This window comes from Lethenteron reissneri, chromosome 57, assembly GCF_015708825.2.
Source record: "Lethenteron reissneri isolate LAM-NWPU_2019-01 chromosome 57, ASM1570882v1, whole genome shotgun sequence".
NCBI lineage: Eukaryota > Metazoa > Chordata > Hyperoartia > Petromyzontiformes > Petromyzontidae > Lethenteron > Lethenteron reissneri.
In genome coordinates, this window is record NC_083835.1 from 1,401,807 (window position 1) to 1,419,269 (window position 17,463).

Genomic DNA, 17,463 nt, shown 5'->3' on the forward strand with positions numbered 1-17,463 from the left:
TCGCTGCTGGTGTGTGCTGGACTGCGTGGTGTTCGGACTCGTGAGCGCCCTGGTCCCGTAGCGCTGCATTGCTGCGCCATGTGACAGCCGCCCCCTTATCAATGGAACATGAATTAACTGACCAAGCATCTCAAGGCTCACTGATTGCTTCACCTATGTTAAACGTTCGGTCTACCAGAGTCTCATCCGCACCGCGTTCAACCACCGCACCGCAGCTCACCACACTCCTCTTGCCGCGTCTTCCCTCGCTCCACTCCACTTTGGAATTCCCTCCCATTATCTGTTTCCCGTCAAGCTCATACAACAACCTCGCGCATTCCTATAAGCGTGTTGCACTCTTATCGATTGCAAGTTTACGGTGAGAATGAGAGTCGGTCGTTCATAGTAACAATAATAACAACCACTATTTCATGAAGTGCCTTTCATATTCAAGTATGAAAGTCCAGTGGAAAGCGTGACGGTCTTCTCGCCTGCACTTTAAACAGGGCCAGGGAGTGGACGGCGCAGATGGCTGGACCACTGGGCTCAAGGACTTAGAGAACAACGTGACCTCGGACTGCTGAGCGAAGGTTGACTGGGGGGCTGAGAGCACGTTGGGGGTTTGCTGGTGGGGGGCGTAGTGATCTGAGAGGGCACGGATCGGCAGGCAGACGTGAGGCAATGGAGGAGGACCGTAGGGTGCGAGCTCGCGGGTTGATGGTGGTGCCTGCCGCGGTCCCAGGGAGCGTACCGCGTGAACGCGCGCACCAGGAATTGGCGTTCGCTCGGTCAGAATGTTAACACCAGAAGTTCAAATGTGTCTTTTACATCGTGAGAATTTGAGGCTTAAAATGGGGCTGGGCCTGGTCAAGGAAACCTTTGAGATTGTCGAAGAGTCTTTGGAATTTTTTACTTCGTCATTACATTTAGAAATAGTGACTCAACACTAGACTTCGTCAAACACACAGACTCAGGCTTGATTAACATTCCACAATTAACTTAAACACGGTATGTTTTTTTTTGTTTTACGGCCAATATTATGATTCATAATTGGTGGTGGTTTTTTTGTTCAGACATTTTTTCTTTTTACATGGCCTAACCCGCTCAAAAAACAATAATGAGTCGTAAGGTTCGTCGAGCAGACTTAAGACTTAAACACTGCCATGTTCACCACCACAGGCCGCATATGGCCTCCTTTACAATGGGTCCATCTCGCGCAGCCACCACCCAGCCCAGTGTTCTTCACTCCTTTTCAGAGGGGGGGCGCTCTCGCCGATAAGACATCATCAGTGGGAGGGCCAGCACACCGTTTGAAACCATCGGGGGTTTGACAACAGCACGATGATGATTGGGTGGTGTTGTCACTCTTTGTGTATTGTCTGGGGCCGCATGTCAGGGGCCGCCAGTGCAACGAAGAACTATGCTCTGGCCTACACTCCTTTTTCTGTGTGCAGATGCACGAGTTATTTCTCTTAAAATGTTTACCATGCATGTCAACAATACATATCGCACTCGCACAAGGCTAACTCGGATAGAGTGGAGAAAACAATCTGTTGTCAATGTTGGATTGGGGTAGCAGGAGGGGAGGGGGGGGGGTCTTTGGGTTGTTCAGTAATTGGTGGCCGCAAAGAGGCTATTCAAACTCCACACACACGAGAATCCGATTTTGTCTCTCGGGCGAGTGGACCGGGACTCAATCCCCGGGCTCTTAGAGTGCTCTCACGACGGTGTCATTAGCCTCGAAGCCACCTCGTGTTAAAGCGATCGCCAATGTTACTGCATCATAAAAACCCAACATTTCCGTGCGAAAGCCACACATTTTCTCAAACCGGCGATCGTTTGAAATATTGATGAGCTCTCGGGCTCCATGTTGGGAGCGCAGATCCCTGCTTTGACTTGCTAATCGCTCTGCGTTTGGCAGATGGTGAATGACTCCGTTGAAATTAATTACTCGACAGATCTCTCAGACAATAACGTGATATTTTTTTTATTCGTTTGTGGGATGAGCGATGTTTTTTTTCTCTCCTAAAAATGTTAAATTCTTTCTTTTGGTTGTTTGTTCTCTGGTCCAAACCACACGTGTGGCACTGCGCTTTTTTTATTTGTTTCAAATTTTAGGGGGTAGTGGGGGGGTTTGCACTTGCTTTTACGTGGCACTTCCATTGTCATGGCTCTACCGTCAACGGGCCGGCATAGTTGCGTTGATTTTCATGGAATGTATCGCTGTTGGAATTTGTTCATCGAGCTCGCACATAAGTCTGCTGTTGTTCTCCCCTCAAGCTCACCGTTGAGGCCAGCACCACAGAGCTCCCTCGCACCGGGGTGGTTACTTTGGCAAGGACAGACTGACATTTTGATAAGATTCTTCTTCTTTATACAGACTGCACTCTCAGTTAATTTGTTTTCCCCATTGTTGATTGATAGCTCATTTCTCTAGAATTGCTCGTGCTTGTGTTTAGTCTGTTGTCCTTCCCCCGCGCCTCCGATTATCACGGTTGACTACGTACATTGCAAAAGAAGTTCAACATACATACAAACACCCACGTTGTTGTTGTTGTTTTAACGGTTTTGCAACTGCATAGGGTTGGGCTATCATTGTGTTGCTGCTGCTGCGGCTCTCTGAGAAGTTTATTTTGTGTCTTGCCGCGTAGCCTTGTTCAGAAGCGTGTTTGGGTCTCACCGCGTAGCATTGTCTAGAAGCGTGTTTGTGTCATACCGCGTAGCGTTGTCTAGAAGTTGTGTTTGGTTCGTACTGCGTAACGTTGTTCAGAACCATGTCCGACGTTTCGCTGCGTATGCGTGGAACTTCCAGCATTGCTGGAATAGGATTTCACTGCTGGGTTTACGGCAAAAATTAACTTAACATTTTCCAGTCACGTGTTTGACAATTAAATATTGTTCACACTTTGTATTGCCTCGTTAAAATTAATCTGAACAAATAAAATAAAAAATTGCTTTTTTCAGCGATAACAATGTAATTATATCCATAGTGTGGGGTTGAGCGGTCGTTAACTGACGGCAATAAACCTGGTGACCTGAGATCAATTCCCGACCGTGGTTAAGATCAGTGGCGAGTGGCATCTGAACAAGCCCAACACGCGCTAACCGGTGTGGTGGAGTACGGTCAAATAATCTCCACGGCGGACACTACCAGAACAAAGAGACCTTCATTCGGTCGTAGATTCATAAAGGGGGCCGTAATTACGTACGCCAATCCATTTCAAAGACAATGCATATATTACCAGAGCATGTTTGTTTGCCTATTATGCCACAAGTATGTGTGGTTAATGCAGACTTAATGCCTTGCAAAAGATATATTTTTGGTCTTTGAACATCTGAACACCTCTTTTATTGCCAGATAATGGTAAAACTTATTCTTGTTTTTCATTTTTTTATACTGGCAAAAAAAAGGTATCCCATAGATATGATTGCTTTTGTTACTTTGTTAAGAAAGAATAGCGATCGCAACGTGAATCCAATTTCCTTTCGCGGCGTCCGCACCGCACGCATCGCTGCAGCGTCCTCGCTGCCTTCCGTCAGTCGGACGACGGCGCTGACGCTCACCTCCTGCGTCGGCGGGGTGTCTTGCGGGTTGGTCGGTGTTTGCGAGTTCACCCCCCCACCCCGGACAAAACGACTCCGTTATTTCCACGTCTCCTTGAGGGAGCCATCAAAACAAAGCATGACGCGCGAGGTTTTGGGCGTGAGCGAGCGCAGGACGTTGACAGAGGGGAGACATCGCCATGATGACCGGTGGACGGGGGGGAAATCCACTTATCTTTCGTAATGAATTTATGGGGAAATGTGGCTCCGCTGAAAGGTGGGACACAAGGGTTATCTGTTGTTCTCGTGTTATGCATGAGTGTTATGATTTGTGTGAGAGTTGTGTGTGTGTGTCTGCACTTTGCCTGATTGTGAATTCTGTGTCTGTATGAATGCATATGTGAGTGTGCGTGTGTATTAGCACGGTAGTTGGGAGCAGTTAGCGTGCTACGCTATGATCCCTGCGACACCTGCGAGCCGAGTTCGAATCCAGCTCATGGCCAAGATCAGTGGCAATAATCTGAACCGCGCCTGGGAACTCGACTATGTCGACTCGGCCTGAAAAATGAGTACTCCATCGCAGTCTGTAAACACGGGCACTGGGGAGACACTGCATGTCGAAACCCGGTCCAGAGTTTTCTTGTCCTGAATAAATGCGACTGAAATTATAGAATTATCCACTCCTGTGCGGCTAGTAGATTTGGCAAGAATTACTTTTTTTCCGCGTTTGGAGAGAAGGATATGTAAAGGAAACGAGGGTTGAACCCATCAACGCGGGCACCGCCGTTTACCCACGGTGCCGCACAAACGACATTCATTTCACTCCCCATTGAGTTCCGATGTCTTCGCTCCATCTTTCCCGCGGCCATCCCGTTGCGCGCGCTGAGACGTCATCACATCACATTCCTCCAGACGAACGCGGCGCTGCGTAGAGCGACGATGTCGTGTGGTTTTTAGAATCGTGTGTTTTTAAACTCGTGGGGTTTTTAGAATCGTGTGTTTTTAAACTCGTGGGGTTTTTAGAATCGTGTGTTTTTAAACTCGTGGGGTTTTTAGCTCGTGGGTTTTTGTAACTCGTGTGTTTTTAGCTCGTGTGTTTTTTAAACCCGCGTGTTTTTAAACCCGTGGGTTTTTAAACCCGTGTGTTTTTAAACTCGTGTGTTTTTAAACCCGTGTGTTTTTAAACCCGTGGGTTTTTAAACTCGTGGGTTTTTAAACCCGTGTGTTTTTAAACTCGTGTGTTTTTTAACTCGTGTTTTTTAAACCCGTGTGTTTTAAAACCCGTGTGTTTTTTTAACTCGTGTGTTTTTAAACCCGTGGGTTTTTTAACTCGTAGATTTTATTTTTTAACTTGTGGGTTTTTAAACTTGTCACACTTGGCGGGCGGCGCTGACCGCCTCCGCGTTCTCCGCTCACTGCAGAGCTTTACGATTCGACTCCCGCGGCCGCCCCGATTAATGCCACGACCCCCAAACAGGAGGAGGAATTTCCTTCAAGTCCAGCCGTCGCCTGATGAGGCTGCGTGTAATTACCGGCGAAACATCACGGTAATCGAATTGTAAATGTTGTAGTGGGTTTACTCTACAACACACAAGCGGTGTGCTGTACTAGTAACTAATTGACATGTTTTGTTTACGTGTCGGGCGGTGGCGAGTGTAACGACACATTTATATTCACGCGATCTGACCCAACAAACCTGTATGATGGGTGACCCACCTGCGTCGCCAAAATGACAAATCGTGAAACAAGTCGCGTAAAGTGCAGCGAAGGAGGCAAAATAGAAATGGGAGCAAAATCAGCGGCGCCACCGCACCTCGTCGGTGTTCGACGAAACCTCCGACATAACGTCGGACGTCTGGACGAACGTGCGGTGCGATCCCGCTGAAAAATGCGCGAGAGACAGGGGCAAATGTAACCCTCCTTCGCTCTCGACCAAGCGAGCACCACTGCAGGCAAACGCAACCATTCACACGCAACGCCGAACTTTAAATCGATCATCCCCGCGGCTTCTTCCATGTCAGAGTGATAACGGACGAGGCTTAATTGAGAAGGACTGCGGCGCGTCAATCCCGCGACGCCTAAGACGCAACATTTGTGTGAATCGTAGATCAATCGAACCCGCGTCCATCGTGGAGGGGGGGGGCGGGGGGGGGTCGCCACGCGTTTGCTGGGGACGCGGGCGCAGGCAGGAGGCTGTTTGTTGCCTCTCGTGTGCGTTAATTCCACTTACTGTGTTTTAAGCCACGCTTTTTCACATTAGAATGGCCCTTTGATGTCTTGAGCATGCAAAGTGACAGCCTCTCCATATGTCGGATTGATTTGATTTATTCGGTGCATATAAATGGTGTTCGTGCCTTAAGGGTGATTGTATGTTTTTGCACATTAGAAAGTAATAATAATCATGCGTGTTACCGTGCTCGCCTACAGTGCATATTTGCTCATGGCACAATGTAATTACGTTTGATTGCTGATGTGTGCATGCGTGTGTGTGATTGCATTATTGGGAGCGGTCCCGCAGCGGTTAGCGTACCGCGCTACGAACTCTCGACGATCCACGTTCGATTTCCCGCTCGCGATGACGAATTTTTGAACTGGTTTTGGTCCTCCGCTAGGTCAACTCAGCCTTAAGTGGGTACCTGGTGCGGCGTGTAAGCATCGGCACCGGGGAGCATGGTGCTGGCCACCCACCCTCTCGTGCATTAATAAGTGCTCGCTTACAGCACTTGCCCCAACAGTTTGTTCAGGCTATACGGAGGAGCTTTGTCTCTTTGTCTGTGTGTGTACGTGTGTCTCCATTAGCTGGGCCCCTCACGAGTCCTGCTCAAGCACTGGCACGGAGACCAGCTGGCCGAGATCTGCCACCAGCTGCAGCGGAAGGTGGTCGTCTGCCAAAAGGGTAGGGCGCTCTAACCCCTCGACGTCCACCGGGCAGCAGGGCGCACCAGAGACAGAAATCCCCCGTATAGCTTCAACAGGATGCCGGGGCAAGAGCTGAGCAGCCAGGAAGTCCATGCTCGGCGCACGACGGGGTTTGTGGCCAGCGCCGTGCTCGGCTGCTTTCCTCTCCCCGGTTCTGATGTTTTATGCACAGCATCAGGTTCTCACTTAAGGCTAAGCCGACCTAGCAGAGAACCATGACTGGTTAAAATGTTCACCACTGCCATTGGGCATGAGCGGGAATGGAACTCGAGTCACCGGGTTCAGGGTGCAGTGTGCTAACCACGACGTCGCCACAGCCAAAATGGCACACACACACACGTTCACTGCACCTTCTCAGTGCTGGTCTCTCACAGGGATGTATACACATATGTCTATGTACAGCCACTGCTGGATGAGCGTCTCACCACGCCACGTGGCTCGTGGAGTGTGTGTGACCACACAGGTCATCACGCACGCTGGGGGGTGCGGGGTAGTGGAGGCAGCGATCAGTAACTGGCCAACGAAAACAGAAACAAAGAAGATAGCAGATAGAAAGTCACAGCGCCAGATGAGAAGAGAGTCGAGACAGACTTGGCGCCATGGGGATATACCAATAACAGGAGCAAACGATCGGAAGAGTAAGTAAGCATATTTATTCACACGTGACTCTTGAAACCCGGGTTATCACAAGTGGCATGAGCTCGTGCCGACCGCACGCGCGGAATTGCTTCGCGGCAACAACTGGTGACCAGGATGCTGCAATATGCCCACCTCCGGGGCTTTACGAATTCAACTCTAACCTCAGCTCTGGGAAAAACAATGTTTCGTGAGAACACTGACCAAAGCCGTGAGCTTTTATGCCAATTTGTGCGGATTTTTTTTCCAATCTCATTACGGTTCATAATAAGAGCCCCTTGTTTGTGATCTGATGTATGAATATATAAATAGATCACTCGCCACGCCACCATTGGCAAGTTCTCAGATTGTCTCTGCACTCGAGCGCTTGCCAAGGCCAGATGTCCTCGTGTTTAAAACTGAGCCGGGGTCACTCGGAGCTCAGCTTGCACCCAGCACCACGGCGCACGCACGCGGACGGAGGCAGTTACGATGAAGACGATAATGATGTCTAAAACTTTGTTTGACCACGTAAGCTTTCGCGACCAATATTGTCCATGATAAAGGTGGATATTGTTGCCAATTCTGGCTGTCGCCCGATGAAGCTGGTTGCAATCACCAGCAAAACGTCACAGTACCCGAATTGTAAAATGTTGTGGATTTACTCTCCAACACACCGGTGTGCTGAAGTAGTAACTAATTGGCAAGTTTTGTTTACGTGACGAACCTTACTGATGGGTTGTGTCAGGTGGTGGCGAGTTTAACGACAGATTTATATTTACACGATTTCACCCAAAAAAATCCTTTATTATGGATAATAACGTTCCCTCATTTTCCTTGCAAGGCCTCACTTGAAACTCGCTACTTTTTCAAAGAAGGTCCAGCTTTTAGGCTGTTTGGCCGATTATACTAACGAGCATTTCACGTGTCAGAGGAAACGACGCAGTTTTTTGAGAAGACACACTTGTGCAAGGTGTGACACTTATGGAAGCAGGTGACGTGGTAAAAGCAATACAAGAGTGATAAGGAAGCCACTGAAAGTTAATGTGTGATTGGAGTGAATCGGGGAACATTTGAACGTCAGTAAACCAAACTGATTTCGCGTTGGAACTCAACTCAGTTTGTAAACGCTCCATGGCCGATACAACAACAAAAATATACCGTTTTGCTGCTAGTCAACAGGAGTAGCTGAATCCAAGGTCTGGCTCCTTCCACGTCAATGGCCTTTCCACTCCTGACCCAAGGCCATCATTCGAGGCAAAACCCTTGAGATTATTCCATCAAAACGCTCGAAGTTTTGATGAAATCATCTCAACGGGTTGGTTTCTTTTTCCCTCCCAAACTTGACGAGAGGTGCGGCTCTTCGATGCTTCTTTGGGTTGTACGTCTGTACCCGGATCTGTGTTGTCCGGCATGATGTCCGACGTTTCGCTCCACGTGCTCGGAGTTTTTTCAGGAATTGAATTGAACGAGAATCTCACAAGATGCTCGCACAACCGTGAAAACAAACGTAGTAGGTAGTTAGTCAATAGTTAAACGGTGAAAACCCCCAGAGTAGTTTAGACAATAGTTAAACCGTGAAAATACACGTCGTAGTTTAGCCAATAGTTAAACTATTAAAACACACAGTATTTTAGCCTTCCAATAAACCGTGAAAACACGTAGTTATTTAACCAAAGGTTAAACCGTGAACACTCACGTCGTAGTTTAACCAATGGTAGTATTACTATTAAATAGTAGTTTAACCAATCCTATTTTTACTACTACTACTACAAGTTCGAGACTTAGTGTCCAGTTTGACGGTGGGAAAATGGAATAAGCACCATGTGGCCCGGCTGCCAAGATGTCTGGGCATGTGTGAAAAAGAGCTTCTTAGCTCATCGGATTCCTCCAGTTTAAATAAAGCGATTCTGATTCTGGCGTCAGGCGGTTCCTTGCGTTCCGTCTTCTCCCCTCCGTCTACGTGGAATCGGACCACGTGCCACCACTCTGCCAGGGCTGAGAGCAAAGGGGGCAGCTGGTACAGCCGCACAGAGCCCCTGATCTCACCGCTCGCAGCTGAGCCGATCCCAGCCGGGGGACTTATGCCAAAGCGTGGCATTACAAGCTCCCGGCTTTGCAATAGTCCAAACAAACAAACGAGTCGGTGATTTCCTGCTCGAATTAACATTTAGACGGTACGTACTCATCTCCCGTATCCTGCCCTGTGGCCCGAGGTGGAGCGGATATTCCACATTCTGATGACCGGGGGCAAGTCATTCAACAGCATATTGACTTGCCCACAAAGTTGTACTAATTTTATTGACCCAGAGGGATGATGGGCTGAGTCAACCCCCCACCACGCCAACGAGGATGTGAACTCGCAACCTTTCCCATTGCGAGCCGCCCGCTCTACCGCGGAACCATCGGGTCAATTACTGTGATTGAAGGTTGTATTTGCTAGTACTTGTTAGGTGTGCGTGCGTGTGTGTGTATTAGCGGTAGTCTAGTGGTTAGCACGCTGCGCTATGAACCAGAGGTCGCAATCGGGTACCCGATACCCGTACCCTACCCGATACCCGGCTACCCGTACCCGGCCGGGTATGGATACGGGTACACGTTTGCGACCCTGGTGCGGCCGGGTACGGGTACGGGTAGGCCGTGAGTCACTGGTGAGTAACTGTTTGTCACTCATTTCCCAACGTCTTGTCTCTTCTCACAATTCAAGTTCCTAGAATCAACCCACCCGCGCCTGCAACATGGATTCATCCCAGAGGTCGCAATCAGGTACCCGATACCCGTACGGGTGGGGTACGGGTACAGCCGGGTACGGGTACCCGTTTGCGACCCTGGTGCGGCCGGGTACGGGTATGGGTAAGGAATCAAAATCCGTTTGCGACCTCTGCTATGAACCCGGTGACCCGCTCAGGGCCAACACCAGTGACGATTATTTGAACCGGTCCTAGGCCTCCCCTAGGTCGATTCAGCCTCAAATTAGTACCTGGTGTGGTGTGTAAAATCGCCGCTAGGGAGACAAAGGCGGTCGGATGTGGTGCTGGCCACCCAGCCCCTCGTGTACCATTCCGGCCTTCATAGATGCTCGCAAACAACACTTGCCGCTACAGTCTGTTAAGGCTATACGGGCGATCTTTGTTTTTGTTTTATGTGAATAGAGCCGACCTAATGTGAACCTATTGAGCATTTAAGAATAGCGAGGAGGGTCTGGTGCAGAACCGTTCTGCAAAGCTGTGTTGCTTCATTCCATTGACATTCACTTCGGCTCTCCGTAATTTTTCAATTTCAATTAGCAGATGAATGTTTCTTGTCCGCAGTAATTTGCGCTGCCTTAAAGAGCGTCGACACAGCGTCGCCTTCGTGCGGTGGATGTGACGGGCGAGGTGGACGGGGGTGCGTGGGGGTGGTGCCAAATAACATTTTGGCATTCTGCGCCACAGCTGAAGCTGGCGATGCTGAGATTGAGCCGCCCCTGCTGTCTTCCGCCGCTCACGTGTGTAGATTATTTCCAGCACGAGTGTTTGTTGTGGGTGGGTGGGGCAAGGAGGTGATCGCTGGCCGTCTGCCAAGCCGATGATCCATGTCACCCAGCATTGATTAGGACAGCGTTTGATGTATTAGTCAGTGGTATGCAACTGGGGCCCCTTGACCGACAACACGTTTTTTGAGAAAGAAAAGAATGTAACACAGTTCGACTGTACGTGCTTGGTGCCGTGCATGAATCACTGCGCGGACGCTCCCTCCGCCTGTTCACAAACACTACGCCGATGGGGGTTGCTAATTTGTCGACAAAATTGGGGATTTTATTCGTTTTCGATAGTTTTCGTCATACAACGGTCCAGTATTTTTGAGAATTCGTTATTGTAATTTTAAAGTTGAAGTATGCAGATATTTATTTCAATACCAGAGCACGGTTCACACGCAGTCATTATATTTTCTTTCGTCAATATTTAATTGGTCAAATCCACATTTCAAATGTTTACTTTCAGGATTGGTGTAAAAAAATAATTGCTAAACTTGAATGATTCTTAACAGTTTAGGATTTAAATCGCGACACGTACATGTAAGCATATGTCAATAGAAACTAGCGACAACGTGTGCATCATGTAGGTAAAGGAGGCGCGCATATGATACATTGGCGCACTGAGATCCCTGGATACATTGCGCCTTATAAATGTAAATTATTATTTTGTACGTATTATTTATATTTTAGAAGGCTGTCATAGGGGAAATAAAAACAAGGGAAGGTCTTAAGCCTGGACTTGGGCAGGGAGTGAACAGCATGGGTGACTGATGGGAGGGAAATCCAAACTACAGAGAAGAGGAAGGGGGAGGAGAGGCAGCAGAGGATACGGGGCAACATCTCACTAGGCAATCTCCCACTGTTATGGTTACATAATTTATACATGAACTACGTGGTCAACAAAAGAAAATCCGTCCATCCGTGTAGGAGCTGATCCTCTTGAACATACACCCATGCGATCTGTTTCCACGTTCGATTTTCATTCGGAACATTGCACATTCTTTGTTATTTCTCGCCCAAAAAAGAAAAAAACTTATCGTCAAAGTCGTCTTACATGGAAGGGCCTTCGGACGAGTAATGTTTTCTGGACCCTGGACAGAATGGATCCTTTCGATTTAAAGCTTTCGTGACTACAGGGATTCATCTTCTTGGTTCTTTCGGTAAAGTCACGTAGAAGGGAAATAATAAAATTAAATAAATAAGTATAATAAAATAATTATTTTATTATGTTGTTTTATATTACTTTATGATTATATTTTTTTAATTATATTTTTTATTTTATTTTATTATTTCCCTTCTACGTGACTTTACCGAAAGAATCAAGAAGATATTTGTCTTTTGTCAACGTGACACTTTTTTGCTGATTGGCCGTGTCGGGTGGTGGAGGGTTACGACACATTTATAAATAACGCGATCGAACCCAAAGACGTTGATTATGAGTAAGAGGACAGAAGACTCCGTGTGCGCAGCAAGGGACGGGATACCGGGTGAACGACGACGATCCTCTGACATGTTGTAAATATCGAGGTGTCATTTCTCCAGCCGCGTTGAGACTCCTACTAATTACCTCCTTCATGATACAGATTATTTTGTGGTTAGATCGCGTAAATATATAAATGTGTCGTGAAACCCGCCACCGTCACACTCGATGAAAATGAGAAAGGAAGATAGGCCTTTTAGAAACATCCGTTCAAAGTATCTGGCTGTTATAAACTTCCACGTGATAAGCCACTAAGTTGAGCTATCATTTGTGACCAGGCCGCTTCTGAAAAGGCGCTATGTAGCTCAGTGGGTCCGAGCTAGCAACAGCAACAAATAAAATCGTGAAATCGTCGCTTCGAAATGCATTTCGGCACATTGTCTGCAAACGTGCAGGGCTGGTGCGTGGGATCGCACAAACATCCACTTATTAAAAACTCAATGACTATATAATGCACGGTGGTTGTGTTGCACAGTAATGATAATAATGAGGGTAATCTGCCAGGAAGCCCCATTCTGGACAGACGTCCCCAGCTGCCACATTAGCGGGGGGTGTCAGGTGGGATTAGCGCATTAAATGGCTTGATAAATACGCTGGTCATTCATCACGCATCCACCGCGCATCCCTGAGCCTCTTACCTCCTTCTCCTCTCCTCTCTCTCGCCGCGGCTCCAAGGGAGGAGATCCCAGCAGCGCACGCAAGAGCAGCTGCCAAAATAAGTGCGTTGAGTGTATACGATTCGTGCGTATGATTAATCGTGTAGTAGTAATAATAATACTGTTTCAAGACTTCTGGTCAGCGTGGGAGAGTAGGCCCCTAGTGGGGCTGTATATACCTTCATATAAAGCTTTTTATGATATATTTTTTATTCCAAAAAAATCACTTGTATGTGGGCGATGATTGGCTATGCACTTCGCCTGTAATCCACCATTGTGGAGGCAGCGAGGGTAGTTGGATCACCAAGAGAAAGCAGCACATCAATGTACAGACCATGTGTTCCTTCTGTGTGGGATACAGCGTTGCCCTACGCATGACTGGGTTTTCTCTAGGTGCTCCGGTTTCCTTCCACGTGTATAAACACGTATTAATTGTATTCATATTCTGTGGGTCTTTCGGTAAAGCCACGTAGATAGAAAAAAAAAAATAATAACAATGTCACGACGTTTCGATCGCAACACAAGCAATCGTCATCAGGTGAAAAACAATTGCCTAAAATAGGTTTATATATAGAGGACTGCAGAGCTTGGGAAATAATGATGGTGGTGATGATGATGGTGGTGGTGATGATGGTGGTGGTGGTGGTGATGATAATGGTGGTGGTGATGGTGATGGTGATGATGATGGTGGTGATGATGATGGTGGTAATGATGATGATGGTGGTAAGGATGGTGGTGGTGATGATGATGGTGGTATGTACTTCAGCACCGTACGTAGCCAGGACAGCAATCACACGCAACGGCCCCAAGTCGCCCTAAGTGGATGTCCACTCACTCGGGAGGAAACTCGTGAGTGTGAACGACAACAATGAGAGGGACAGGATGGCGTGTGTTTTCTTCGGCACGTAATTGTCGAGGTTCATCATCGTAGTTTTGATTTCAGAATGTTTCACGTTCGTCTCGGCTTGACTGGCTCTCTGTCTCTTGTTGCCGCTCATTTGTTCTCTCTTGTTAGCCTGCAATGTCACATCATTTGCATGTAATTGTCACGAATCATGAATAATTGATTTTCAGACACACACACCCATCTCAATGCCAACATCGTTGGCGTGAGAATTGATTTGCATCAATGCATCGACGGCTTTGTGAAATGCCTACTTTATGGATGTGCCGTGTATTATCGCATGGGGATTGTTATCAGTGTAAAATTGGTCGTGAACTTTATGAATGATAAGTGCAACAACCTTGTGTCATATTTGAAATCCAGAGGTTGGCGATCCAATCTGCCGGCGTATTCTATGGGGCATCGCAGTTAGTCGATGGTCATGTGTGGTGGGGTTCAACGTGGGTATTCCCACTCTCCCAAGACGCCTGACCAGAATGGAAGAGTAGGCCCATACCCTCGAGAGAGGCGCTTGAGACTTCCCTCTGGTGATGATCCTTCTGGCAGCGGTGGTGTGAGCAAGCAATCGCAGGGCTGGACCTTTACCTTAGTGTTTTGTTTCATGCTGTCTTACCCCAGGTCTACATTTAAAACGTACTTTTTCGAGTCATTTAGCTCTTGCTTGGTTAAAAATAAAGGACATAATCATGGTGATTATCAAGTTTTCAAGTTTGAAGTTTCATTTATTAGGTAGAGGCCTGTGAGCCATGCGGCTCTTGAGTCGGGTGCAACCGCAACAAACAAAATGATAATTAATCTTCAGTAATTTTATTTTATGTTGATGATATGATGATAATGATCATTTATAGTCAGTTTATTTTCAACCTCTCAATTTGCAATGCTCCTCGGAAGCTGTTGGTGGTGAGCCAACTTCGGTGTCTTTCCAGCTCGCGGCTCCACTTTGACTGCCTTGTCTCTCGGTTTGCAATCTCTGTTTGCCGAGCTCAAAAAGAAGGCTAACACATGGAAGGCAACGGTCAGGACACATTGTGTGATAAATATTTGCTTCTCTGGAGAAATTAATTACAACGTTCAACAAACATTGCGCAAAAAAGTGTGGGGAGAGGGGGGTACTGGTTTAATCACCAGATGAAAACAAACATTTATCTTAATCCACCCATGTGTCTGTCAGTTGCTGCTGCACGTACGTTTCGGTGAACTTATTTCGCACCGCACGTAGCCAACCGCGCTAACTGGAGGTGCGAGGTAAAGGCAACAAGCTAAACACAAGAAGCAGTTCGAGAGAAAGGCGTTTTCAATCTAGATCATTTAAACGTGCTTAGCTCCAGTGGCTTCCTAACATCGGAAGGAAGAGCGTTCCAGACGGCCGCGGAAGCGCATCTGAAAGCGCCGTGCGATGCGGTGACCTCCGTCTTTGTTAGATCGATGGCCAGCCAAAATCCGCTGCTGTGAAGACGACCGGAGTTTGCGTGAAGGTTCATGTTCCTTGATGAGATCAGCGAGTTATTGTAGTTCATTGACGAGTGGCAAGCACTTTGTTGTTGTTGAGTAGCGTGTGAATGTGCCAGCCCGTGTCTGTCACACGAGCCTGGCTAAATTAACATTGGAGCGGGGGGGGGGGGGGTACCGTTATTTACAATATCAATTTGAGTTTACTTCGGTTATCCGCATCCCATGTGGCAAATGACATCATGCCAAGAAGTGTCGGCCTTCCGTATACTTCATCACACAGTGCCCACAACATCTGATGTAATGGGCATGGTGGCCACCTTGTGTGTGTGTAGAGTTAAAAAAAAACTATTTAAAGCTAAACTATTTTTATTTTACCAGGTAAGTCCCACTGAGCTATGTAGCTCTTTTTCAGAAGTGACCTTTTGATCACAAATGATTTATCACGTGGAAATTTCTAGCAGCAGGGTTAATTGGAGGACCCGGAGAAATATTCACATGACCACTGGGAGAACATGCAAACTCCAAATATACAGCAGGCGTCGGGTCGGGAATCCACGACCTCCTACATACCAGGCGAGGTAGTGAACATCTCACCACCGTGGTGGTCCAGCTGGCCATGATTGGGCAAGGACATAGGCCTACTCTTCACTCAATAAACCAGAGAGCACAGACTTAGACCTTTCTTGACTTACCGCTGTAACAACAAACAAAGGCATATGTTTAATAATGCACAATTTTTAAAATAACTAACACATATCAAGCGCTATCGAGGCTCGGTGCTGCTTAGCTTCTAAGGTCTTCTCGGATTCGGTGCTTTCCGCGGTGAATTAATCAAATCGTAAAACGTGTTCGCACATGTTTTATGCGTCGCGGCAAAAATTACGAAATGTTTTGTTATTTAAGATGAAGCTGATCAGAAAAGTTTAAAATCCAAGAACAAGGGTCTCCCGTAAGAGTTCTCGAGGCTGGCATGACTTTACGATTAAGACGACCCGTGTCCTTAAGCGTAAACTCACGTGCCTCTCTGCGCGGTGTCACGCAGACACGCGCACGTTGCATTTAAATCTGCGGTCGATATCTCGCCGGTCTTGAAGAAACCCGCCGCATCTCCGCCGGCCATCGGTAAAATAATCTCAAATCCCGCAACGCGATCGCGTTTGCGAACGTACTAGAGATTTTCTTTCTTGGTTTAGATCACGAAAATATGATTTCGTCGTTAAACCCGCGTTGTTGGGAACGTTTACCGTGGGCGGCGAGAGCGACGCGGAGGGAGAGCGCGGTGGCCAATCGCGACGAGCGTCGCGCCGCTTTGAGAAATTATTCTCTGCCACGGTGGGGGGCGAGAGAAAATTTGACTTTGTAAGCATTCGAGGGAGCCTCGGCGCCCCCACCAGACAGCGTTTTAATTCCCAATCGCGAGCGCACACAGGGGTGGGGGGGGGGGCTGCACAGCCCATATGGCACGCGTGCCTCAGCCAGTCGCCCAACAACAAAAAACACAAACCACTCCCCGCAAAAAAAAACATTAAAAAAAACCCTGTTTACAAGGCCAGCTGTGTGCTAGTGTCAGACCCAATCCTCCCGGTCCCTGGGTCCCACGTGTGCCTTTCATATGTAAAGAGACCCCATTTCCATGCCGTCCTTTCACGTGGGCCGCCCCCCCCCCCCCGTAACCCTGCCGCTGCTCCCCCCCCGCCCCCCCCCCATTCTCTTTCTGTCGCCCCCCACCCCGCCTCGTTCCTTTCCCGACAGCGGTTCGGCGCTTCATAGCTCGTCAGCGGCTGCGTCAGCGGCTGGCCATGCGCCGCTGGGACTCGGCGTGCGCGGAGGGCTTCCCGGGCTCGGCGCAGGACGCGGGGCTGCGCGCGTCCACGGCCGCGGCGGCACCGAGCGGCGCCGCTCGCTCGCACGCCCGGGCGCGGGGATCCACCGCCAGGGCCGTGGCCGCGGCGCGCCGAGGTCTGGCCGGCGGTGACCCCGCCAAGGGGTGAGTGCCGCGGGTGTCATCTCCGCCCTGCCCCCCGCCCCCCGCCTGACGGGCGGTACCTCTGCTTTGCGGGTGACGGCCGTCAGCCGTGCGGTGCGCCGCCGTGATCAGGCTTCGCCGCCGGCACCAACGCCGCCATCGTCGGCGTCGTCGGCGTCACCGCCATCGTCATCGTCACCTCGCATGCATTCGCCTGCATCTTTTCCAATGTGTAAATCGTTTCTTCTGCCACCATCGCGGTGGATGCAGAATAGAATTTCTCCGCGGTACGAGCTTTCGTTGACGTAACGGGACGACGTTCAGGGTGTCTGGTGCCTTGAAGGGAACACTGGGGGGGGGGGGGGGAGTTGAGGGTGGAGGTAGGCAGAGGAAGGGAGAGGAGGGCTGCCAGGTGACGTGCAGGTGGCAGCA

At 48.6% G+C, this 17,463-nt stretch overlaps 1 protein-coding gene across 1 annotated transcript in view; it reads left to right on the forward strand.

The window, feature by feature from the left end:
* The window catches only part of LOC133357201 (unconventional myosin-XVI-like), a 170,747-nt gene that overhangs the window by 137,210 nt on the left and 16,074 nt on the right, over positions 1 to 17,463 (forward strand). Inside the window, 2 exon segments of the mRNA XM_061575030.1 lie at positions 6,322 to 6,418; positions 16,818 to 17,052. Coding sequence (XP_061431014.1) covers positions 6,322 to 6,418; positions 16,818 to 17,052 — 332 coding nt within the window.